General features: G+C 41.6%; 1 protein-coding gene across 3 annotated transcripts in view; it reads left to right on the top strand.

Annotated features, from left to right (window-relative positions):
- Nucleotides 1-5,602: 5,602 nt before the first annotated feature.
- The window catches only part of FMN2 (formin 2), a 349,990-nt gene continuing 328,249 nt past the window's right edge, over nucleotides 5,603-27,343 (top strand). Inside the window, exon 1 of one of the 3 annotated variants that reach the window (XM_061404796.1) lies at nucleotides 5,603-7,205. In XM_061404796.1, coding sequence (XP_061260780.1) covers nucleotides 5,897-7,205 — 1,309 coding nt within the window. In that variant the 5' untranslated portion in view covers nucleotides 5,603-5,896. The remainder of the gene's footprint in view (nucleotides 7,206-27,343) is intronic. The other 2 variants (XM_061404794.1, XM_061404795.1) reach the window with 2 other exon arrangements.

Here is a 27,343-nt window from a genome sequence, read left to right as displayed (position 1 = left end):
TCCATGTCCATATTTATACTGGAATCTGTTCCCATGGTCCTTCCTGTTCTGTGAATTCCTTATTGTCTTGATGGCAAGCTCCATCCAGAGCAAAGACTTACCCCTATTAAACTGAATGATAAAAAAAAAAAAGATGGTAAATAGTTTTCCCAAAGTGTGTTAAGTAAGAAGTGCTATGCTTACATGTGAAAACATACAGAGCTTTACTACTTACATGTCATTTTAAGTCCATCCCAATACATAGTACTGTTTTGAACAACTGAGTAACACAGTTTGGATCAGTCTCCCCAGGTTCTGAGCATTGCTCCAGAAGCTCTGAGAAAGCAAAGATAAGGCCTTATCTTTTTTTTTTAACACAGAAATTGTTTAATATGCTATAATAACTGCATGTTATAGGTAATTCTCGTGGAGCATTGTGGAGCCCTATACCAAGGTCACAGGTGTTGAGCCCTGTACCAAAGTCACAAGACAAAAGTCTTTGGAACTTACTGAGTCCCATAGCAACAATTGTCATGAGCCTTCGGATCCAAAGTGGCCAGTTCTTGACTCCATATTAGGTAAAATACGCACTCTACAGCATCTAACCAATCACCTATTGGCACCCTTCCAGTAGGAATTTTCTCTGTCTTGAGGCTATAAAAATTGACCACTAACCTGTGAAAGGGGTCAGCTCTCCCTTAAGCCAGCCCGCTGTTCTAATAGTGTCTCCAAATCCAATAAACTCTATTCTCCCCTCATTCTACCTAATGTCTGTAAATTCTTTTCCAACCTGCACACAGACCATGACAATTCTATCCTTCAAAAAATACATTTTGTAGAATATTTAATAGCATGGAAAGTGGTAACAATATAGTGATGAAGAATAAAGTGAGCTACAAAAGAGCAAGAACACAATAATTTCATTTAAAAATATGTATTTTGAAAGGTTTAGATTTACAGAAGAGTTGAAAAGCAGTTAAGAGCATTCTATATGCCTTTCCCACAGCTTATATTGCACTTTACATAACTAGGGCACAGTTATCAAAACTAAGAAATTATTACTTACATGTTCTAACAAGTTAAAAAAATAAAGAAAATTTTGACCTCACTGAGTTTTCCCACTAATATTCAATATCCTCTATCCAGTTCAGGAGAGCATTTTGCATTTGGCCATCACCTTTCCTAAGTCTTCTTCTCCAATCCATTATAATTTTTCATATTTCCTTGTTTGTCGGAAGGTAAGGCCTTAATGTCCAGAAAGAGAGCCATTCCCTACACCTGGCTGCTGTGCAAGTGAGTGTGGCTGGTCTAAACTGAGATGTACCTATTAGAAGGAAATGGCAACCTACTCCAGTGTTCTTGCCTGGAGAATCCCAGGGACAGGGGAGCCTGGTGGGCTGCCGTCTATGGGGCTGCACAGAGTTGGACACGACTGAAGTGACTTAGCAGCAGCAGCAGCTATTAGTGTAAAACTGATGCTGGGTGTTTTTTTTAAGTCAGCAAAAGAAAAGCAAACCAAACTTTAACAGGGTTGGAGGTTAATAGCACAGGGATTTGAAAAAACTTGAAGGCACCTGTGCTGCAGAAGCACCTCTATTCTAAGAGATGGCCTTAAGCAAAAGCTAAAAGGGCAGAGAATCAATGAATCTTCAAGCAGAAGCCAACATAATTTTACTAAGAAGGGATCAGTATAAATTTCCACAAACGTTTTAACTCACAACCTTGATTCTGAAAACTCACTTGGTGGAAACTGCCAACGTACTTTTTGCCTTTAAAGTGGCTTTCTTCACTAGTGTCACTAAGGGAAGTACTTTCCCCTTATATAAAAAAAAATGCTTCCCACTTGGAGGGTCACAGCATGAGGTCTTGCTGTTGACAGTCTTGGGGTCCAGGTTGGATCTGTCATTAGACTCTAGAACTTTGAACTTTCCACAAGATAAAGAATGTAGTCAAGCATTAATTGGCACCACTTGTCAGACACCAACATACTTAACAGTGAAAATTTTCAATTATGGAATAAATATAATGGCAAATTTTGACCTCTCTTGGTTCACAGGATGAACAGTTTTTAGAAAGTTATTTTTAAAATGTCACTCCAGATTCCCATGATGAAATTACCCAGAGGGCAATCCTGTTTATTTTTTGGCCCAGGAAGAAAATGTGATGTTTACTAGACACGTACGGTTTGTGCCAGAGAGCCAGTTAGGCTGGGTTTCATGCGAACACAGATAGCAACAGAGGTAAGTGGTTCTTATTCTTAAAGTCACTCAGTCATGTCATGTCTTTGCAACCCCATGGACTATACTGTCCATGGAATTCTGCAGGCCAGAATACCGGAGTGGGTAGCCTTCTCCTTCTCCTTCTCAGTGGGTCTTCCTGACCCAGGAATCAAACTGGGGTTTCTGGCCTTGCAGGTGGATTCTTTACCAGATGAGCTACTAAGGAAACCCAGGTAAGTGGTTACTTACCTAGCTGCAATAGATCATTTGCAGTCCTGGTGGGAGCTTCCAAAATAGAATCTAGGATATTAAAGGAAATGAATTCAAGTACACATGGAACATTCTCCAAGACAGACTATATGCTGGGCCATGAAACTCATAAAAAGGATAGGAATACAAAAAGTATGTTCTTCAACCAAAATGCAATTAAATTAGATATAAGTACATTTTACAAATTGAAATATCTGGACATACTCCTTAAATATCTTTCCTGTTGGAAATTCTTAGGCAGTTTGCTCATTGTGTCTTCATGGTGTTTTAGGGGTAGTATAGGCTGTAAAAGAAAATGAGGCAGGGAGTAAGCACAAATTAGCAACTAAACAACAACTTGTAGTAGAAGCACAGAGTCCTAACCACTGGACTGCCAGGGAATTCCCTGTTTTTTCCTTTTTAATGTGACGACTAGAAAATAAATTACTGATAAGGCTCACATTATATTTCTACTGAAGAATGCTACTCTAAGGCTAAGGATTGGCTTCTTCAAACTTTATTTCTCATGGGCTCTGTCTTTAGAATGCTTTTTGTCACTTCTTGCCACTGAGCTAGGTACCTTATGGGCTGAGACACTCACAGTGGACTTTCTATGGTTCATTCTGAATGGTTGTTGATAACTTAAGAGTCCTTGAATGATCCCTTTCAGGTTGAAAGACCAACTTCATTTACAGAACTCTTTAGCTTAGTAGGAGATTCCTTATATAGAAGAACAAAATAAATATTTTCATTTCTTCCAGTTCCTGGAAAAGAGTACATTATGTAGTGTTGCTTGTTATAAAAATTTGGGATCTAAACTTGAAGGTTCAAGTATTGTCTTTGCTGCTATGTGAACTTGGTCTTAGTCTGAACTTGTTTATTAATTAAACTGGATTGAAAGTAACTTCCTACCTACCAAGCACACTTGTGGGTTTCAAGTAAGCCTTTGAATGTAATAGAGCTTCTCATCCTGACTTTCTACACCGCTGTCATCTGTTGTTTCACATTCAAAGGATGTGAGAAAACCAGCATCTTCTCCCAGTTTCCCTCTTTTTTTTTCTTCCCTCTCTGCCTTCCCCTTTCCTTCTCTTCCTTTGTCTTCAGAATTTGTAGAATATATCTTGGAAAAAGTAGGAAGGAAACAAATAGTTCAGAATCAAATATGTCTGGGTAAAGAAAAAGCAAAATAAAGACTCACAGTGCATCAGTCCTCAGAGAAGCAGAGAATTCTTATAGCCTCAGGCAAACTGTGCCCTCTGATGAACCTGGATTCTGGGAGAGAGCAGTCTTGTGAAAGACCTGAAACAAAGGCTTTTCAAGCCCTCTGGAACTGAAAGAGACTGGGATAGTATCCTGGCAAAATTATTAGTTGATTTCTCAGAATTATTTGCTCAAAAGGGTCACTTGAGAATAACTGAAAGCTACTTGCCTTTAAGTATCATCTATTTTAAGAAAATAATTTGAAAAAGATTAGTAATTATTGCTGCATGATGCTTTTACATAAAAGAATTATAAGACCTTAAAAAGTTTTTTGATAAAATAGTTAAGGAGGGAGGTTTAAAATGTTGGTTCACAATATGTGAAGGAATCTTTGCTTGCGGCATTTAAAATGTGTCATGTAATATGTAGTGCTCTTTTCTCCTTTAAGCTTTAAAAATACTAACATGTTAGCTAGGTATCCATATTTTCAAAGTGATTAACAATTAGCTTCTAATTTAAATACATGTGACATTATTGATTAATGCCACTTTGCTCTTATTTTAATTTACTGCTTGGAGCTTCTTTAATAATGTTTAAAAGTGTCTTTTAAATATAGATAACTAAATTGCTTAAGTAATTAAAATAAGATTTACAGTGAGGAAAATTTTTATATTAGAATTAGAACAAAATGGTAAGAAACTCTTTAACAGTTATCAGGGAGGAAGAAATTTTTCTCTACCTTTCTGCATTCTTCTGGTTGGTCTAAGAATTAAACTGACATGAGACCAATTAACCGGAGAAAATCACACAAGAGTTTAATAACATATACATATAGGACAGACCCTGGAAAACAGAATCATGGCCAAAGTGGCCACAGCCCTCACCTTAAATACTGTCTTCAGCTAAAGGCAACAGAGGATGTTCTGCGTAATGGTTTGGCAAGTCAAAGGGGAGGAAGGCAATTCACAAGGAGGTAGAAGAGGCACTGTTTGGTGAGGGAGCATTTTCTGGGCCAGCAGAGACAGGGGACAGAGTGAACTCTGACCTTTAGGTCCACTGAATCTCCCCATCACACCCAGCGTGGTGGATATCTCTGCTGATTACTCTATTCAGCTTTAATACATGAATTCTTTAGGCTTCCCAATAATCAGCCTAAATGAATCCTAATGTCAAGGAGACTCATTTGGGGTCAGCAAATTTTTCTCCCCTAGACAGTGAACTGTGACAAACTTTCACAGCAAAGGCCAAGACAAAAGATTGTCTTGAAGGGTTTGCTTGGGAGAGTGGTGGCTTTCCATATAACATGTGATTTCTTGGGCTTGTGCCAAGGGTGTTTCCTTTTCTTTTTTTTTTTCTCCCTATTTTTTGTAGGTGGCAACAACAGGGGCATGTTTAATATTGATGAGTTTGATTTTTTGAATATAAATGCTGTTTGGTTTAGATGGTGAATGCATAGAAATTTGGAGATTAGCATTTTAATCAAGTCTAATCTCTTAGTATTTCCCGAAACTCCTCCACCCACTTCAACATTTTGTCAAAAATAAATTTGAAAAATGAAATTTTGAAATGATCGCTTTGAAATGAAATGTTCTCTTAAGGAGATGCAAGGTTTGCAATAACACAAAAGCAGTATTATGTATAGTAACCTTTTCTAAACCATATGCCAAGCACATTAACAGGGTTTAAGATGATCAGTTACTGAAGAAAAGACCAATCTACTCAACCAATATTTATCAAAGAACCATGCTTCTTCAGGCAGGTTGGAAGTACAGTATGTAGCTTTGATATTACTGCACCACTAAACTGGAATGTGGCTTCCTTTTTTCCTCTTTAAAATTTTTCTTTTTTTTTTTTTTCCTCAGGGTGGATCTTTAAGCTGCCAAGCTGTTTGGCGGGGACCAGGAAATGGACTCTGGCGGCAGTTAGGTCCCCAGACTGAGGGGCGCTCTTGGCGTTTCAGCGGAGGAGGGGCAGGGCCGAGGGACCGGGCCTAGAGCCAATGGGGCGGGGTCATGGGGCGAGAGGGGTGGGGCCTTGTGCGTCCCGCCCGGTCATTGGCGGTGCTCCGTGCGCGCGTTCAGCCACGCGCGGGCGGGCGCAGCCTCGGCGCGTTGTGCGAAGCGCGGCAGGTGCGCGGACATCCTCCCTCCGCCTAGCGGTGCGGCCGCCGCGCGACTCGCCGCGAGCCCGGCGCTGCCGGGCCCAGGGGTTGGCATGGCCTGACCCCCCGCAGCGGCGGCGGCGGCAGCATGGGGAACCAGGACGCGAAGCCGAAGAGAAGCGCGGGCGATGTCCCGCATGGAGGCGGCGGTGGTGAGGACGCCACTGGGCCCCGCGAGGCTGAGGGCACAAAGAAGGCGGGCGGGGGCAAGAAGGCGCCGGGCCGGCACGGAAAGGGGGGCGGCGGCGCGGAGCCGGGCCGGAAAAAGAGCCGGTCGGACCCCAAGGCCTCGGTGTTCTCCAACCTGCGCATCCGGAAGACCCTGTCCAAGGGCAGAGGTACCAGCGGCTCTCGTGAGGATGTGCTGGACCCCCAGGCCCTGCAGGCCGGCGAGCTGGACAGCGCCCACTCTCTGGTTACCAAAACCCCAGACCTCAGCCTCTCAGCCGATGAGACGGGCCTGTCGGATACCGAATGTGCGGATCCTTTCGAGGTGACGCGTCCCGGGGGTCCCAGCTTGGCCAGGGTCGGCGGCCCGGCAGTGGCCGAGTATTCGGAGACCGCGGCGGGGGCGCAGGATGGACAAAGGACCAGCTCGGGCTCGGACACAGACCTCTACAGTTTTCACTCGGCCGCGGAGCAGGACGACTTGCTCTCGGATATCCAGCAGGCGATCCGCCTCCAGCAACTGCAGCAGCAGTCCCCGGGCCCCGAGTCGCCCCCGGTGTCGCCCCCCTCCACCGCCCCTCTGTCTGGGGCCCTGCCGGGCCTGGACCGACCCCCGCCGGGCCCCAGCGCCGAAGCGGCGCTGTCCGCGCCCCCCGACAGGCCCCCGGCCGCAGAGCCACCCGCAGCCACCGCCTTCGCGTCTCCTGGGTCGGTTCCGGGGGACCGAGGGGCAGCGGACACGGACGAGGAAGGCGAGGAGGACGCCTTCGAGGACGCGCCCCGAGACTCTCCGGGGTTGGAGTGCGGCCTGGCGGCGGGAGAGGCCCCGTGCACGCAAGGGGCGACGCGCGAGGAGGGCGCGCCGAAGCCTGTCGTCCCCGTGGCCGCCTCCCCACCACTCAGTCCAGCTCGCAGCCCGCGCCGCCCCCGGGCCCGCCCGCTCCTGGCGCCCTGTTATGTCAGGACCACCACCCGGCAGCTCAGCTCGCCAGGACCGTCCCCGTCTCCGTCCCCCAGCCACAGCCCCCGGGTCCAGAGACGGCCGGAGTCCTCCCTGGGTCGCGGTTCCGGAGCTCCCGCGGCCCCCGCCGCTGCCCCGGCTAGGAAGCCCCGCGCGGGCCGCAGCCGCTCGGCCGACTGGACTGCGGAGCTGGGCCGTGCTCCCGGGGCGGGGGTCTCGGCGCACCTGGTGCAGCGCGGGGCAGGCGGCTTCCAGGGTGTGTTCGCAGGTGAGCCCTGGGCTCGGGGCCCTGGGCACCTGCCCCTCAGAAACGCTTCGATTTGCATACAGAGAATTAAAGGGAGCAGCTTAGTCGTGTCGGTTCTAAGTCATCTAGAAAAAGGGCCACTGTGTCCACTTCTCCAAAGTATCCCGGGTCACGCCAGGCAGATCAACTCCTTTTTGGCACCGTTTGCAAAGCCATCCTTCTCTTTCCGCCCTTCTCCCACAGCGTTAAAAATAAGGAGGTTGTTCACAGCCCTGTGACACATCATCTATTCTAGGACTGCTCTGATGTACCCGCCTGGGCGCGCCGTTTGATGCGTAGTTTCTCTCGGTGATCAGGGTGGACGCCTTAGTGAACTTAGGTGGTCACTCCTGTTTGGTGACACAACCAAATCTCATACATGCTTTCAGAAAATACAGAGTGATCTAGAGTATTAGGGATCATTTACATTTGGTTTCATGGCCCGACTAAGACAGGGTGTGGCTTGGAGACTGATTGTGAGTAGGCCAAGAGCACACGGAATGCTGCTGGAACCTTCCCAGCGTCTGCTGTGGACGCTTCAGGGCCAGTCCAAGGGTCAGCTCAACGTGGTGAATGTCAGATAGTACAGTGAATTCATCCTTGGTTAGATCCCAGGGCCCTTCCGCTGGTAAGAGTGTCAGCTTATTTCATGCTTACTAATTTTTCTTAATTATTAAATAGCTGAGTGTAAGAATTTAACAAGCAGGAGAAAATGAGAATTTATGCAAGTCTTGGTAGATTGTGATAAGTATTTGAAATATTAAAAATATCAAAGATAATTTGAAAAGCTTAAAATTTTATATTCTTTAATAAATCTTATATTACTTTAGTAAATAGGTTATCTGTAAAATAGTAGATTATGTTTCTTAATGAACACGGCTGCCTCACCCTTAGGTAAATATTATTCACTTTTTGTACTTGCTTGTATTGACCACAGTTTAAGTTTCATCTATGGACTCTCTTAGTTTTACATTCATAGATTCTTCTAGTTAAGAGTGGCCTCCTCCATGTTTTACATGCTTGCTCTCCCTTTTTAACTTTTCCTTTTCTGTTATTTTGCAGGTTAAGTTAGGAATGTTTATAGTCTTGATATTCACAAGATAAATTGTAAACAAAACAAAACACAAGCGTAAAAACCCACAAAAGACTGATTTTAAAGGAAGAGGATTGGAAAGTTCTTTAGTTATTTTTTGTGAATTTAATGTTGGTGAGAAATTACCTCCTCCTTATGTAGGTAACACTCATTTCATACATTGTTTTTCTAAAAATGAAAGTATCACCATAATTAAGATTACCATTCATTAATATTGTTCTTCCAAGCAACTTTAGAATTTGGAAATATTCATTTCCAAATGAATATTAAATGAAATATACATTTCCTTCGTTTAACATAAATATATAAATATATATACACACACACACACATATATATATATATACACACACACACATACATACACAGGACAGCCATATTGTGCTAGACAATATGTTAAGTGCTGAGTGATACAAAGATCATTAAATCCTGGTTCTGCCTTTCCATGGCTCACTGACTAAGAGCACAGGAACACACAGAGACATAGTACTTTGGGTGCATCAAGTGTGCAGTGACTTACTGCCTTGGCAAGGGATGAAGAGAAAGGAATTCATAGGAGGATTGATCTGAGTCCTGAAGATCATAGGACCTTTCAACCCCAGGTTAAAGTTTTGTTTTCCTTAAGGAAAATAAAAGGGGTATTTTTGGAGCTAGCATTTCATTTAAATTTTCTAAGTATTTCCAAATTTGAAATTTGGGACTCTTAGCAGGATTCCTGTTCAGGAGGTAAGTGGGTTTTATTGACTTCCAAGCAGAATTTTTTACTGTGTAGTTAGTTGCTTTAATATGGGCATCACCTTTATTTTTTAATTGAAGTATAATTGGTTTTTAATGTTGTATTAATTTCTACCATACAGAAAAGTGACTCAGTTATATATATATATGTTTTGTTGTCCAGTCACTATATACATTCTTTTTTTTCTTATTCTTTTTAATATTCTTTTCCAGATAGTTTATACCAGAATATTGAATATGGTTCTCTGTGCTATGTAGTAGGACCTTCTTATTTATCCATTCTGTATGTAATAGCTTACATCTGTTAATCCCAACCTCTGACTCCATCTCAACCCCTTCCTGCTTGGCAGCCTCAAATCTGTTCTCTGTGAGTCTGTTCTGGTTTCTTAGATAAGTTCATCTGTATCATATATTAGATTCCACATAAGGTGATCATATGGGGCAGTGCTTTATATCTGATGCTTGGATGTAGTTGGTCAGTAACTATTGGTTATTTGTATAGTAGTTTCTATATATTTATCTCACCCATTCACTTTCTTAAAAGAAAAAAAAAAAGAATTGGTAGGTTTAACCTAATCTTGTAGCTGGTGGTCACATGGAGGTAAACAAAGAGATGAAACTTTTTCAAGGTCACACTGTAATTCTTTCAGAGGCTGAGCCAAAAATAGCTGAGTCTACTGATTCGAGTCTGAATGTTCTTGCTTATTAGTCATTTTTGGATGTTCAGCACTGTCAGACATCATATAGAGAAAACAACTTAAAAAAATATTGTGGTGTTTAAGGCCTTCACTTACAGTATTTTCCAGTTTCTGTCATTAATATGATGAACTCCTTTCATTGTTGAGCATCTGGCCTTCCTGGGCTAGATGCAGGGTGATTGCTGGTCAGTGAAGCAGGCTTTCTCCAGACAGCTCTCCTGGAAGCTTCCCTGTGGTGAACCCAGGGAATCCAGAGTGACACAGGCCTCTGTTCCTCAGCTGTTGTCTGTTTTCTTGTCATCTGCCTTTTCTTTGATTCTTTACCATCGTCTAGGATTTTATGAGTGTCTTGAAAATTACTAGATCCCTGGCGAGGACTAGCATTGTCCTCAGGGAAATTGTTTTCTGGTTTTAATTTGCATGTCTTTGGATCAAGTAATTGCCAGCTGCCTTTGAAGCAGGTGATAGATCTATAAGCCTCCATGAACATCTTTTATTTTTAAACCGTAGAATGAGGGTTGTCAGCTCTGCAGAAAGGAACAGATGTTTTTCTTCTTACTGCCTTCCAAATGTGGGGAGAAAATTCAAGTGAAGAGAGATCTGCATGGCACATGTTTGTGTTTTGTTGCTGATATAACAGCATTTAGCAATAAAGGGGACCAAGACTTTATCTTGTTTTAGCTATTCAGGAGCTGATGATGTCTTAAGCCATTGGACTGAAATTTCACAGTTAATTTGAAAAAACATCTTTTTCAGTGTTTAGTAGAAAAATTGCTATGAAATTTAAGAGATTCCTTTGCACGTGCTATACTTAAGCAGAAGCTTGTGAATAGAATTTTACAGTTAAAAGTTTAGGCATATGAAATGTTAAGTTGGTGATAATTTTTGATAGAAATCTTTCCAAAGTCATTTAATTATGTGCTTATCTGTCTTTTTTTTTTAAAACATGTGGACTTAATGGTTCATTAAATGGCTTAATGTCATCTTTAGGCAATCATGGTTTCATCCTGTGAAATCATTGGTGTTGCCCTCAGCTGCTATTGAAGTGTAATTGGTGACTCTAGTTGGCTGTTTCTGAAGTTTTGTATCTACCTGGTTTTCTAAACTTTTTACTTCCTGTCAGCTATTGATTCGTAGAGCTGTCTTTGGTCCCTGCCCCCCACCCCCCATTGCTTCTAATTTGATGTTTCTGGTCAGTTTGTTATTGGTTTATAAATGCTGTGATTATGATGTTTACTATATTTGTTGCACTTCTACTAGATGCAAGGTTCTGTGTTGGTGCATTGCATAATTATCTCTAATCCTTGTGACAGTGTTTTCCCAATGAGCAAACCAGGGTCAGGCATGTGAAGTAACTTGCTTCAGGGCATCAAGCTGGTCAGTGACCCATCCAGGATCTGTACTTAGAAAATCAAATCTGTTATTAATATGAATAAAATAAAATGAAGTGTGTCAGTGAGCTTTTGGAGCACTCAGATCAGATCAGATCAGTCACTCAGTCGTGTCCGACTCTTTGCGACCCCATGAATCGCAGCACGCCAGGCCTCCCTGTCCATCACCAATTCCCTGAGTTCACTCAGACTCACGTCCATCAAGTCAGTGAGGCCATCCAGCCATCTCATCCTCTGTCATCCCCTTCTCTCCTGCCCCCAATCCCTCCCAGCATCAGAGTCTTTTCCAATGAGTCAACTCTTTGCATGAGGTGGCCAAAGTACTGGAGTTTCAGCTTTAGCATCATTCCTTCTAAAGAAATCCCAGGGCTGATCTCCTTCAGAATGGACTGGTTGGATCTCCTTGCAGTCCAAGGGACTCTCAAGAGTCTTCTCCAACACCACAGTTCAAAAGCATCAATTCTTCGGCACTCAGCCTTCTTCACAGTCCAACTCTCACATCCATATATGACCACAGGAAAAACCATAGCCTTGACTAGACGGACCTTTGTTGGCAAAGTAATGTCTCTGCTTTTCAATATGCTATCTAGGTTGGTCATAACTTTCCTTTCAAGGAGTAAGTGTCTTTTAATTTCATGGCTGCAGTCATCATCTGCAGGGATTTTGGAGCCCCGAAAAATAAAGTCTGACACTGTTTCCACTGTTTCCCCATCTATTTCCCATGAAGTGATGGAACCGGATGCCATGATCTTAGTTTTCTGAATGTTGAGCTTTAAGCCAACTTTTTCACTCTCCACTTTCACTTTCATCAAGAGGATTTTGAGTTCCTCTTCACTCTCCGCCATAAGGGTGGTGTCATCTGCATATCTGAGGTGATTGATATTTCTCCTGGCAATCTTGATTCCAGCTTGTGTTTCTTCCAGTCCAGCGTTTCTCATGATGTACTCTGCGTAGAGGTTAAATAAACAGGGTGACAATATACAGCCTTGACATACTCCTTTTCCTATTTGGAACCAGTCAGTTGTTCCATGTCCAGTTCTAACTGTTGCTTCCTGACCTGCATACAAATTTCTCAAGAGGCAGGTCAGGTGGTCTGGTATTCCCATCTCTTTCAGAATTTTCCACAGTTTATTGTGATCCACACAGTCAAAGGCTTTGGCGTAGTCAATAAAGCAGAAATAGATGTTTTTCTGGAACTCTCTTGCTTTTTCCATGATCCAGTGGATGTTGGCAATTTGAACTCTGGTTCCTTAGCTAGTCAATTAAGGGCCTGGGCTTTAGAATTTAGATTGTGTGACTCTCACTGCAGCTTTTCTAAAGTCTATCTTGATTTTTATATCAAAGTAGAAGGACCCACTCTAGGAGTACAGACTTTCTCATGCAGCTTGTTAAGTTATTAGACTGTGAATGTTTAGGGCCGGGAGCAGTCTTATATCCAGCAGTAGTATCTGACAGAGTGTAGATGTCCAGTCATTGTCCAATAAATGTGTGATGGTCAGGAATCACCCCTTCTGTGTATAATGCATCAGTGTTACTACAACAGGGGAGGGTTTTACAAGAATGTGGTTCTTTCCTCTGTATCTTGCCTTACTGGGTCTCATATCTCTGAATATGATTTGGCATTGTAAGCTGGGACTGGGAACACTATTCTCAAGTCATTTTAGTTTGGCTTAAAACGTACTTTCGCATTGTTCCTTTAAGGTTCTGGTTTGGATTGAAGTTAAGCACCCCAGTAGCTTCAGTGATGGGTTTTAGTGACTGGCCTGGCTTTTCATGCATTTAGGCAGTTGGATACAAGCCATGTGTATTTGACCTTGAGCAGGTGCATTTACAGCCATATTTCCTTCTGGTCCTATTAAAAAGGTGCTGAACACACACCTTGGGTGATGGCAACAGTAGTTACTAATTACTGTTACTCCAGGTAAATCTGTATCGTAGCTAGATGTACAGTTAGGTCACTCTTAAGTAACTTTTTCTGATATGTATGAAAGTGGAGGAATAATTCCAAATGAATAATATTAGGAGTTAATGAAATAGTGTTTGTCAAGTCCCTACAACTCTGCCTGGCACATAGAAGGCGGACAGTTGGTGCTATTTACTTTCCTGTCCTAGTTTATTACCTTAATGGCTATATGGTTCAAAGTCGTCCAAACCATATTTGTGAAATCAAAACCACTCTGAAATCATATACAAACTCTGGTAAGATATAATCAGTTGCTAGTTGAAAATTAATATTTCTAGTCAAGGTTATTTTGTTTTTCCAAATTGTTTATATATCAGGTTTTTTTCTCCCTCTCTTTTTCATTTTCTGTGATTGTAACCCTTTTTGTCACTTTGTCAGAAATTGTGGTTTTCTTGGGGGTTTGGAGAAGGAAAGCATATGATGGGGGTATGACTGTGTGATTAGCAGGAGGTACTGATGTTTAAAGTGGGGAGTGGGTAGAGGCAACAGTATTTACCCGCCTCGCTTTGCAGCCTTTACCTCCCATGGTTTCCTTCAGAAACTCTCTACTTTAGTCGAGTTAACCAGCTTACTGTTCTATGAATGTGCATTTCATTTTCCTTACTTTGCGCCTTTGTCTAGCAGTGTTTACACTCTTGTAACACACTACTGTCTCTCTTTACTTAATATCTGAAAAAGCTGCTTGAGTTCCCATTTCCTCTTTTGTGTCTGTCCCAGCTGGTGTGACTGGCAGTCATCTCCATGTTTCTGTACTTCTGTCTGTATCACATTACATATACTTCTTGGATTTAGGGAATCTTTGGGGCTTCCGTTTCACTTTTTTCTGCTTTTCCTTTCTCTTTGCCTGCTTGCCTGATTCCATCCATTCATCCTCCTCCTCTATCCATTGAATACCTATGCCACATCTGCTCTCTGCCAGTAAGTAAGATGGGCACTGAGCATACTGAGGCTTTATGAATACCAGTTGACCATTTTTGTGTCTGTGTGTGTGTGTCTAGGCCTCCTATTGGTAAATAAATAGTTGAATTTAGCCTGGAAGACTACTAGCATCTTTGGGTGGTTGAAATTAAATCATTTTTACTGAGGTATACTTAGGTTTCCTTGATGGCTCAGTGGGTAAAGAATCTGCCTGCAATGCAGGAGACACAGGAGACACAGATTTGATCCCTGAGTCAGGAAGATCCTTTGTCAGAGGAAATAGGAAATAGCACCCCACTCCACTATTCTTGCCTGAAAAATCCCATGGACAGGGGAGCCTGGTGGGCTACAGTCCAGAGGCTTTCAAAGAGTTGCACATGACTGAGCATGCATACATATGATTGAATCAGTAGTGAAGATAGAATGATACTTCTATAGAATTTGTGTAGGGAGAACATCTGTTCCTGTTTTTGTGGGTTGATAGTTAAAATCAACCCACAAGCAACTATTGTAGCTATCAATGATAATGCAGTAACTTTAAGCTTCCAAATATAAATTTTATTGGTAGTGGAAATAGAGGAAAACTATTATTTTGTTCATTCTTGCTTTTGCATTTTAAGTGATAATCTGATGTTAATGAAATTTAGCATTAAGGGACCGTTAGGAAGAATCTAATATGTACTACCTTGTTGCTTTATAATTTCCTTCTTGATTTTCTTGTTGACCCATTGGTTTTTTAGTAGCATGTTGTTTCAGTTCAGTTCTGTCACTCAGTCATGTCTGACTCTTTGAAACCCCATGAACTGCAGCATGCCAGGCCTCCCTGTCCATCGCCAACACCTGGAGTTTATTCCAACTCATGTCCATTGAGTTGGTGATGCCATCCAACCATCTCTTCCTCTGTCATCCCCTTCTCCCCCTGCCTTCAATCTTTCCCAGTATCAGGGTCTTTTCTAGTGAGTCTGTTCTTCGCATGAGGTGGCTAAAGTATTGAAGTTTCAGCTTCAGCATCAGTCCTTCCAATGAATATTCAGGACTGATTTCCTTTAGGATGGACTGGTTGGATCTTCTTGCAGTCCAAGGGACTCTCAAGAGTCTTCTCCAACATCACAATTCAAAAGCATCAATTCTTCAGTGCTCAGCTTTCTTTATAGTCCAACTCTCACATCCATACATGACTACTGGAAAAACCATAGCTTTGACTAGATGGACCTTTATTGCAAAGTAATGTCTCTGCTCTTTAATATGCTGTCTAGGTTGGTCATAGCTTTTCTTCCAAGGAGCAAGCATCTTTTAATTTCATGGCTGCAGTCACCGTCTACAGTGATTTTGGAGCCCCCAAAAAGAAAGTCTGTCACTGTTTGCATTGTTTCCCCATCTATTTGCCATGAAGTGATGGGACCAGATGCCATGATCTTAGTTTTCTGAATGTTGAGTTTTAAGCCAGCTTTTTCACTCTCCTCTTTCACTTTCATCAAGAGGCTCTTTAGTTCTTTGCTTTCTGCCATCAGGGTGGTGTCATCTGCATATCTGAGGTGATTGATATTTCTCCCGGCAATCTTGATCCCAGCTTGTGCTTCATCCAGCCCAGTGTTTCTCATGATGTACTCTGCATATAAGTTAAATAAGCACAGTGACAGTATACAGCCTTGATGTACTCTGTTCCCTATTTGGAACCATTCTGTTGTCCATGTCCAGTTCTAACTGTTGCTTCCTGACCTGCATACAGATTTCTCAAGAGGCAGGTCAGGTGGTCAGGTATTCCCATCTCTTTATGAATTTCCCAGAGTTTTTTGTGGTCCACACAGTCAAAGGCTTTGGCATAGTCAATAAAGCAGATGTTTTTCTGGAACTCTCTTGCTTTTTTGATGATCCAACAGATGTTGGCAGTTTGATCTCTGGTTCTTCTGCCTTTTCTAAATCCAGTTTGAACATCTGGAAGTTCACGGTTCATGTACTGTTGGAGAATTTTGAGCATTTTGCTAGCATGTAAGATGAGTACAATTGTGCGGTAGTTTGAGCATTCTTTGGCATTGCCTTTCTTTGGGATTGGAATGAAAACTGACCTTTTCCAGTCCTGTGGCCACTGCTGCATTTTCAAAATTTGCTGACATACTGAGTGTGGCACTTTTACAGCATCATCTTTTAAGATTTGAAATAGCTCAACTGGAATTCCATCACCTCCACTAGCTTTATTTGTAGTGATGCTTCCTAAGGCCCACTTGACTTCACATTCCAGGATGTCTGGCTCTAGGTGTGTGAATTCACTATTGTGATTATCTAGGTTGTGAAGATCTTACTTGTATAGTTCTTCTGTGTATTCCTGCCACCCCTTCATAATATCTTCTGCTTCTGTTAGGTCCATACCATTTCTGTCCTTTATCGAGCCCATCTTTGCATGAAATGTTCCTTTGGTATCTCAAGTTTTCTTGAAGAGATCTCTAGTCTTTCCCATTCTATTATTTTCTTCTATTTCTTTGCACTGATTATTGAGGAAGGCTTTCTTATCTCTCCTTGCTATTCTTTGGAACTCTGCATTAAAATGGGTATATCTTTCCTTTTCTCCTTTGCCTTTCATTTCTCTTCTAGTCACACCATGTGGTTTAGTCTCCCTGTAGTCACTTTTTTCTTACTTCTTTTCCTGTGGTTGATTTCTACCATTGTGGTCAGAGAAGATGCATGAAATAATTTCTAAGTTTTGTGACCCAATATGAAGAGGAACTAAAAAGCCTCTTGATGAAAGTGAAGGAGGAGAGTGAAAAAGTTGGCTTAAAGCTCAACATTCAGAAAACTAAGATCGTGGCATCTGGTCCCATCAGTTCATGGCAAATAGAAGGGGAAACAGTGGAAACAGTGTCAGACTTTATTTTTTGGGCTCCAAAATCACTGCAGATGGCGATTGAAGCCATGAAATTAAGGACACGTACTCCTTGGAAGGAAAGCTATGACCAACCTAGATAGCGTATTGAAAAGCAGAGACATTACTTTGCCAACAAAGGTCCATCTAGTCAAGGCTATGGTTTTTCCAGTAGGCGTGTATGGATGTGAGAGTTGGACTGTGAAGAAAGCTGAGGGCCGAAGAATTGATGCTTTTGAACTGTGGTGTTGGAGAAGACTCTTGATAGTCCCTTGGACTGCAAGGAGATCCCACCAGTCCATTCTAAAGGAGATCAGTCCTGGGTGTTCATTGGAAGCACTGATGCTAAAGCTGAAACTCCAATACTTTGGCCACCTCATGCGAAGAGCTGACTCATTGGAAAAGACCCTAATGCTGGAAAGGATTGGCGGCAGGAGGAGAAGGGGACGACTAGGATGAGATGGCTGGATGGCATCACTGACTCTATGGACATGGGTTTGGGTAGACTCTGGGAGTTGGTGGTGGACAGAGAGGCCTGGCATGCTGTGATTCATGGGGTTGCAAAGAGTTGGACACGACTGAGCGACTGAACTGAACTGAACTGATGTGGTCAATCGTAGAGAATGTTCCATGTGCACTTTTGGGATCTCTGTTGCCCTGTTGATTCTCTGTGGAAGATGTGTCCATTGGTATGAGTTGCGGGTTAAAGTCTACTATTAATGTATTCCCACTGATTTCTCCCTTTCTGTTTGTTAGTATTTGTTTTATGTATTTGGGTGCTCCCATATTAGGTGCATATAAAATAATGACTATATTATCCTCTTCATGTACTGATTCTTTTATCCTTATGTAGTGTCCTTTATCTTTCTTTATAGTCTTTAAAGTCCATTTTGTCTGATATGAGTATTGAAACTCTCACTTTCTTATGATTTCCATTTTCCTGAAATATCTTTTTCCATCCCCTTACTTTCAGTCTGTGTGTCCTTTGCCCTCAGTTGGTCCTCTTGTAGGCTGCATATTGTGGACTCTTGTTTTTTAATTTTTTTATCCATTCTGCCACTGTGTGTCTTTTGATTGGAGCATTCAGTCAATTAGCATTTAAGGTAATTAGTGACAATATGTTTTTGTTGCCATCTCAGACCTTGTTTTCCTGTTGATTATTTCTTCTTTCTTCCTTTTTTTTTTCTTCTTTTCCTTTTTGTGGTTTGAGGATTTCCTTCTTTTTTAACTTGTGTTCCCTTTTTGGTTTTTGTGAATCTATTGTATGTTTTTGACTTATGGTTGCTCTGTTCTTCAAGTATGTTAACCCCTTCCTATATCTGCTTGCTTTAGACTGATAGTCATATAGGCTCAAACACAGTCTAAAAAAAGAAAAAGGATATGCATATTCTTATTCTCCTTAGTCACATTTTATGATTTTGATGTCCTTTTTTCGCATCTTTGTGTTTATCCTTCTGCTGTTCCTTGTGTTATCATTGCTTTCACAAATAGTTTTTTTTTTTCTTTTTGATCTTTATGTGTGTGTGTGTGTGTGTGTGTGTGCATGCTAAGTTGCTTCAATCATGTTCAATTATGTGACCCTATGGACTGCAGCCTGCCAGTCTCCTCTGTCCATGGGATTCTCCATGCATGAATTCTCGAGTGGGTTGCCATGCACTCCAAGGGAACTTTCCAACCCAGGGACTGAACCCAGGTCTCTTATATCTCTTGCAGTGGCAGGCAGGCTTTTTTTTTTTTTTTTTTTTTACCACTATCACCACCTGGAAAGCCCTTTTGATCTGTATACTGGCTGATTTAAATGATTTACTTCCCAGTTGTGATTTCCTCTTTCAAATATCATCTTGCTTCTTTTTTATGTAGAGATGACCTTTCAATATTTATTTTAGAATAGGCTTAGTATTCTTTTAGTTTTTGCTTGTCTGAGAAATTCTTTATTTCTCTTTCTGTTCTAAATGATAATCTTGCTGGGTAGAGTATTCTGGGTTGCAGATTTTTCTCTTTCAAGGCTTTGAATATATTTCGCTACTCCCTTTTTTCCAGAAAACTTATATCAGTGTTTCCGTAGAGAAATCAGCCAATAGCCTAATGGAGGTTCCCTTGTAATTAGCTGTTTACTTTTCTCCTGCTGGGTTTGGAATCCTCTCTTTAACTTTTGCCATTTTTATTATGTCTTGATGTCTGTTTGGGACCCCCTGTGCTTCCTGTTCTGGATATCTGTTTCCTTCTTTAGATTTGGGAAGCTTTCAGCCATAATTTCTTCAAATATGTTTTCAATCCCCTTTTCTCTTTCTTCTCCTTTTTTGGAATGCCTGTTATGTGTAGATTGCCCTGTTTTATATTATCCCATGTGCTGTGCTGTACTTAGTCACTCAGTCATGCCCAGCTCTTTGTGACCCCATGGACTGTAGCCCACCAGGCTCCTCTGTCCATAGGGATTCTCCAGGCAAGAATACTGGAGTGTGTTGCCATGCCCTTCTCCAGGGGATCTTCCAATCCAGGGATCAAACCCAGGTTTTCTGCATTGCAGGTGGATTCTTTACTGTTTGAGCCACCAGGGAAGGTGGGGGTAATGGTTGGCTCCCAGTTGGCAGTCCCTTGGTGCAGGTGGCTGGCTGAACCAGGGGGATGAGGACAGTGATCGGGGCTGTGTCACAGGACCCTTGTTGGTGGGCTGCTCATGCTCCCAGGAATGTGGGGGCAGCACCCATATCTGCTCTCAGGACCCTCTGCAGTGGCAGAGGGAAGCCCATATTATCCCATAGGTTTCTTATATTTCTTTCCTTCTTTTTTTTTTTTTCATTTGACTTTCTGTCTGCTATTTTGATTGGGTAATTGTCTGCTATTTTTTTTTTAATATTTTAAAGATTCTTTTATTATGAGAAAATAATAGTTGAGAACATTCATTTTATACTTTGCAAAGTATTAGAGTTATCATGTCACCTAGGGAGTATTACTGTTTTCAAGCTAAATTTTGTGTTTCAGATAGGTTTGACTGTAAAAAACAACTCAAGTTTTGTGGATTCTGGTCATTTTTCTGAGCTCACTTTTTTCAGTGAGATGAAATCAAAATTAATATGGATTTTTATAATGCTGCTACTTAGTATTTGTCTGCTATTTTGATTGGGTAGTTTCCATTATTCTATCTTCCAGATCACTTATTCTTTCTTCTGTATTTTTCATCCTGCTATTCATTCTCATGAGCTCAGTTTTCATCTCAGCAAATGAGTTTTCTATTTTTTCTTGGCTCCTCCTTATAATTTCTAGTTCCTTTTTGCAGTTATCTGCATTTCTGTTGATAGCCTTTCTTAATTCTTTCAGTATTTCATTACTTCCATTATTAGACTGAAGAAGTCTGTCTCATTGTTCTTTCACGGGAATTCTCTTGATCTTTTAACAAAGAGTGATTCCTCTGCTTCTTCATTTTTATATTTCTCTTACTCTGTGAGTTTAGGAGAAACCAATCTACTGTAGTCTTGGAGGACTATGTATATGTAGGAGCATCCCTTCGTAGCTTGTGTGGGTTTAACTTTTTGGAGGGGTGAGGGCTGTTTTTGGTATGGATGCTTGCTGTCTCTTTTTTGAGCATGTGCTGGCTGTTATCCCCTTGATAAGGGGTGTGCAGGTGCACGGCCCATGCCCATGCCCCGGGGAAGGTGGGAGCAGCAGCTGACTCCCAGTCGGCGGTCCATTGGTACAGGTGGCTGGCTGCACCAGGGGGATGACAGTGATCAGTGCTTCATCATGGGACCTTTGTTGTTGGTGGGCTGCTCGTTGTCCCAGGGAAGTTGGGGCAGCAACCCGCATCTCCTCTCAGGAGCCTCTCTGGTGGCAGTGGTCCATGCCTCTGGAACCCTAGATGGCAATGGTGGCTCACGCCGGCCCCTGCAGCTCATGTAGGTGGCCCCCTAATGCCTGAGAGCATGTGCAGAGATAGAGGCTCCTATGGTGGGTCCGACCCTCTCTTCATATGCCCCGCAGCAGTGGCTCCTTGCTTCTTTGGTGGTCCCAGACTTCTTGAACTCCCTTGGTTGTAGTGCATCACACCCTAGTGCCCTTGGGCTGGCTTGCTGTCTTCGTGCACTAACTGTAGTCCTCTCCCCAAGCCTGACCTTAGGCTTGAGCCTTGGTACTCAGCCCCCTTAGTACGAATGTTTGAGGCTAGGGTATGCCAGTCGGCACTGCCTGACCATGCAGGACTGTTTCTGCTTTGCCCTCTGCACACCTGCCACCATGCTCTCCTCCAAGGCTCCAAAGTTCCCGCTCTGTCCCAGCTGATCTCCCTGCCAGCAAGGAGACCTTTCCTCTTTCACAACTCCCTCCCAGGGCCACAGGTCCTGTCCTGATTCCTTTCTCTTTTTTTCTTTTGCCTTACTCAGTTGCATGGAGATTTTCTTGCCCTTTTGGAGGTCTGAGGTCCATTGCCAGCATTTAGTAGATGTTCTGTGAGAATCATTCCACATGTAGATGCATTTTTGATGTATCTGTGGGGAGATGGTGAGCTCCATGTCTTGTTCCTCTGCTATCTTCATTCATTCCCAACTGACTTGTGGGATATAATTTATATTCAATATAAAGTTATCGGATATACTGAAAACTTTCTGAGATTTTTTGAGTGTTAAATATATAAATACACAGAAAATAAAACTTCTAGTCAATTTGAAATGGTAGTAATACAGGGTATATAACATCAGAAAGATAAGAACAAGAGATAACAGTTATTGGATGCTAGCAGAGGATGCCAGGGAGTATTGTTCTTAGACACCTGCTCCACTGTGGGTCAGAGAGAGGGAAGCTTTTGTGTCTTCCCTTCAAGGATGTCTCTCGAGGGATTGATTGCATGGGAAATGACTGCCATTATTCTGTGATTGAGCCAGTGTCTGGCATATCCTGGACCTATTGGTAGCTTTATTATGTTATGTCAGAGCTGCAATGGGTCAAAAATTGTCCTTTTTAATTTTCACGGGGAATAGAGTAATTTCTTGAGAACATTAAGCTTTTGTTGTGTTTTAAAATTATGCTTTAAAATGTTTAACCTTAGCCTTTCGGTCTCTTTTTATACTACAGGCAGCATGGTCCTTGATGGTAGTTCTCTGGGATCTAGTGCACATGTGAAGAATTCTGTGACACTTAAAGTGTTTCTTTACACAGTAGCAGCCTTGCAGCAGGAGCGCAGGCTGAGAAGTCTTTCCATTGGCCTCCCTTTTTAAGTGTCCCTCCTATTTCCTGTAAGATGGGGCAAAGATTTCTTTTTTACTTTTAACTAGTTTATTTATTTACTTATTTATGGCTGTGCTGGTTCTTCATTGCTTTGTGTGGTCTTTCTGTAGTGGTGGCGAGTGGGGGCTGCTCTTCACTATGATGCTCAGACTTCTCATTGTGGTGGCTTTCTCGTTGCAGAGCAGAGGCTTTACGCATGCGGGCTTCAGTAGTTGCAGCTCTCGGACTCTAGAATTGGGGCTCAGTAGTTGTGGCACACAGGCATGGTTGCTCCATGTCATGTGAAATCTTCCCAGACCAGGGATTGAACCCATGTTCCCTCCTTTGGCAGGCAGATTCTTACCCACTGTACCACCAGAGAAGTCCCCAGTGAAATTTCCTCCCTCTTAGGTTTCCCAAGTTGCAAAAGTGAATCTAATTCTCCTGGGAAGCTGCTTCTTCCAAGTCTCATCCAATCCTTCAATTCATATATGAGTTGTGGTTTTAAGAGTTAACTTTTTTCCTAATAATGATACTTTGTATATTTAGAACTTCACTAACTTTAGAGTGGAAGAAAATCCCTATGCTGGAGGATCCTTTATACCATGGAGTAAAGATGCTTTTGGCACTGGCTGGTGGTAAAACCTTGATGGTTTTGATCAAATGTTAAATGTTACTAAAGGGGATTTGAGTTGGAATGCTGCTATCTGATGTGCACTCAGGACCTTGTGTTTTGAACACCAAGGTAGTAAGTGTGGGTGTGGTGGGTGGTGGACCTGTTTTATGGAAATCTCCAGGAGAGAAGGCTGTGTTGTACAATATTATGACCCAGGGATTTACAGTGTATGGAGTCTTTCTAATACTGGCACAAATACATTGTGTAAATCCTTTTAGATACATTGTCTATGATCTGTCTGATTCTTGAATGCTGTATAGGCTTTGCAGTTTTCCTTTTAGTTTATTTTTGTTGTTTTTTTTTTTCTTTTCCTTTTCGTTTAAACCTCTCAATAAAACTACTACTACTAATTCTTTCTTTTATTTCAATATACTTTAGTAGATTGGTTTTTGTTTTCAGTCTTCCCTAGTATTATATATGCTTACTCACATAACTTTTATGAGTCCATGGTATTTTATTTAAAAGTTTGCATCAGCATGAAAAATTTCTTAAGAGACTAAAAAGATAAAAGGTTTTGAGAGCTTCTCTGTATTTTACTTTTTTAAAAAAAAGTTTTATTGGCCTTCAAGAAGTGCAGCTTGTTTAAGCTCATTAAGAAGCAAATGGACTAGAAAAGAACTATTTCAGGATTCCAAATAAATGCATTTGAATACTTTGAGGAAAGTTTTGTAAGCCATAAGTCTCTTCATTATTAGCATACAAGTGTTATCTTTGAAAAGAGTAATATAAGCAATGAGGTTACATTAGAGATAGACTTTAGAAATATGTACTTGTACATATTTTCATATTTTTCCTATTGTAAAATATGTATATATTATACATATTATCCCCTACCCAACACCTTTCAAAGCTGCAGACTAGTGCTTGCCTCCTGGGAGAGGTGAGAGATGTGATTTCTCCATGGGAGGTGTTACACTCTGCAGCTATCCAGGATGTTCAGCAATTATATCTCATTTTGCTTGCAGTGCTGTTTTGGTTAAATGGCTTTCAGGGTATAAAATATTTGGATAGTATCCTGGCAGTTTCTTCAGGATATAGGATTTGATGTGTCTTTATTTCACTTTTGGAAAAATTAAAAAATGTATTGACTCCATTGGATTTGATGTGTTATTGGTGGGCAAATAAGACTAAATAAAAACTCCAATGATTGAGGTGGAGAGATATTTGTCTCTGGGCTGAAAATGTGATGTAAGTGAAGAAGTGATACTGGAAGTGTTTAATCTCTGGCTTGGATGGTATCTTTAAGGAGCCTCATTTGATTCTAAATTCACAGATCATTTTCAGTACCATCTGCTTCCGAATAATAGCTGAGCCCACCGCCTCTGGCTTCATCACCATCTAGATCCAGTGGACAACTGTCTACATCTCTGGCCCCTCTCTCCTGCATTAGGCACATCCTGCTGAGCTGTCACAGGTCTTGAAGGGTCACCGAGTCTAAAACTATACTCACTCTCTTCCCCACGCTTTAAACACCTGCCTCCCAGTTTCACAACCAAGACATGGCATCCAGCCTTACCGTACTCTTTGGTTCTTCCACCTCCCCGTACTTGAGCTTGACATCAATCATTCCTTCCATTTTCTCTACTCTAAAATTTTCTCTTTGATAAGGCTTGTAATTTCTGTTCCCATTGCCTCTACTTTTGCTAGTACAGATCATCCAACTTTGAGATCCTAAATATTCTCCCTGCCCTCAGTCTGGGTATTTTCCAGTAATTCTCTACAAGGCAAGAGAGTAAACTATGAAAAAAAAATACTTATGGTTGTGCTGAGTCTTTGTTGCTGTGTGCAAGCTTTCTCTAGTTGCAGAGGGTGGGGTCTACTCTCCAGTTGCAGTGCACAGACTTCTCATTGTGGTGGCCTCTCCTGTTCCAGAACACAGGCTCCAGGGCACACGGGCTTCAGTAGTTGTGGCACAGGGGCTCAGTAGTTGTGACACTTGTTCTTTAGTTGCCTAGGGTATGTGGAAACTTCCCAGATCAGGAATTGAACCAGCACCCCTGCATTGCAAGGGAGATTCCTGTCCACTGTACTACCAGGGAGGTCTGAGAGTAAACTATTTAAAATACAAAGATGAACTGGCTACTCCCAGATTAGAAACATTACAGTGGCTCCCTATTGCCCTGAAACTAAAGTTGATAAACTGACATATATATAAATATAACATTATATATAAATAGTCACTAAGTCATGGCCAACTCTTTTGTGACCTCATGACCTGTAGCCTGCCAGACTCCTCTGTCCATGGGATTTTCAGGCAAGAATACTGGAGTGGATACCCCCTTCTCCAGAGGATCTTTCCAGTCCAGGGATTGAACCCATGTTGCCTTGCATTGGCAGGGAGATTCTTTACCATTGCACCATCTGGGAGTCCCATATACCATATATACTTAAAAAGCAATTTATTTAACCATTTTAAAATTGAAATATAGTTGATTTACAATATTGTGTTAGTTTCAGATGTACAGCAAAGTTTTTCAGATCAGAGAAGAGGCAGCCACTGCTTTTGTGCCTGGTTTTCAGTCATGGCTTGGTGAGTAGTCTTTACTTTGTCTTTAGCCCCTCCAAGACTCTGTAGGACAAAGAATGCCCTACTTTAACTTGCTATTAATCTTGCTATTTAAACTATTTGGAGTGGATTCAATTAAAATCTTAAGTATAGAATCAATTTTAGACATTATACATCTCTTCCCCTAGTGTTTTATCCCTTTTTTGAATTTGTTGTGCCCTTTGTTGAACAGAAGTACTTAATTTTGATATCATCATATCTGTTTTTCATATATGGTTTGTGATATTTTCTTCTCATTTAAGAAACTGTTTCTTAGGCCCAGGTCACCAGCATTCTCTCATTCACAGCCTTCCCTAGTGTTATCATTTCATCATCTGCATCTAAACGTCTGCTCTGTCCAGAGACCTGAGTGTGTGGTATGACACACCTGGCAAGACAGTGTTCTCAACATCATCTACTAAAGAGTTTTTACTCATTGGTTTTTAATGCCAACTTTATATCGTTCCTGTATGTGGATAAGTCCATGTCTGAGGGTCTGTTCTTTTCCTTTCATTGTATTTTTCTATCTTCATTGGGTACCAAACAGCTCTCATAAATGTACTTTGCAGTATGTCTTGTTACCCAGAGGAGAAGTGTCTCCTTTTTCACATTTTGAACGTTATCAGGACTTAGCTACTGATGGGCTTGTAGTTTTCTATATAAATTTAAATTAAGTGGTTGAGGTTCTGAAAAAGTCCTGATAGTGTTCAATTTATTAAATTTGTAGATTACTTTGAGGACTATTGTCATTTTAATAATATCCTCCAAGATAGTGGAAGACCTCTTTATTTATTCATCTTTTATGTCCTTTTAATGGAGTTTTAGACCTTTTTGTAGCTGGTTTGTGTTTTCTTTGCTGAGCTAGTTTCTGGGTGCTTCCTGTATTTCATTGCTTATAGGAATTTTACTTTTGTATTATTTCTAGTTATTGTTGGGGTAAAAAACATTTTCACTGTCTTTCTGTTGTAAGTTTTATGGGATCTCTCTTGTGAATATTTTTTAAACCTAAAGGTTAGTCAGTAATATCTATGGTTTATAGCTACGATTCTAACACTAACTCAGATGTGTGGGTTTTTTTTCTTCCACACCACGAAGCAGTCCTACAGTTCAACTGAATTCTGACAACACTGTTTACCTAAAGATGGTGTCGGGTCCTGCAGATTAAAGACTCAGTCCTGCAAGGCTGCTCACTCTTCAGATGCTAGTCACAGGTCCACTTGGGCTCCTGACTGAGCAGCTTATAGATTCCACCAGCCCCCTTCTTGGGTTTAATTTATCTTTAGTGCAGCTCCTAGAACTCAGAGAAGCATTTCACTCAGCAGATTACCAGTGTATTATAAGAGAATATAACTCAGGACCAGTTAGATGGGAGATGCACAGGGCAGGGTGTGGGGAAAGGGCAGGGAGCACCTGGGTACCACTCTCCCCAAATCTCCATGTGATCACTGACCCAGAAGCTCTCTTAACCCTGTTCTTTTGGGCTCAACTGATTAAATTGTGGGCCACTGGTGATTGAATCAGTCTCCAGTTCTGTTCCCCTTTCCTCCCTGGAGGTCAGGGGTGGGACTGAAGGTCCCAACTCTAATGACACAGTGGGTTCTCCTGACAACCAGCCCCCATCCTGAGGTTCTTCCAAAAGTCACTGCATTAACATAAAGTCAGGTGTAGTTGAAAAAGCTTGCTGTGAATATCAAGACACCTTTTTTTCTACTCTAATCACTTAGGAAGTTCCAAGGGTTTAATGAGCTCTGTATCAGAAATTGGACAAAGACCAAATGCATATCTTATTATAAATCACAATAACACAATAGTCATATGGGTTTTAAAGGTAGCCCTTTAATTTTTTTTTACAGCAAAATAATTGAAACAGTTATAGAACATAGTATATATTGTATAGATTCTTTTGAAATTGTTATGACTTTCTCTTTGACCTTATATATCATCAGTTTTCATGAATCTATGCTTTTTGTGGGGAGCTATAATCCCAAACTCCAAAACATTAATATTTTAATTTAGTATGTTGTGTTTTACAGCCAACATTAATGCCA

This window comes from Bos javanicus, chromosome 28 (assembly GCF_032452875.1).
Source record: "Bos javanicus breed banteng chromosome 28, ARS-OSU_banteng_1.0, whole genome shotgun sequence".
In the NCBI taxonomy this organism is placed as follows: Eukaryota; Metazoa; Chordata; class Mammalia; order Artiodactyla; family Bovidae; genus Bos; species Bos javanicus.
Note: the sequence above shows the minus strand (reverse complement) of the source record. Positions and strands in the feature narration are given on the sequence as shown.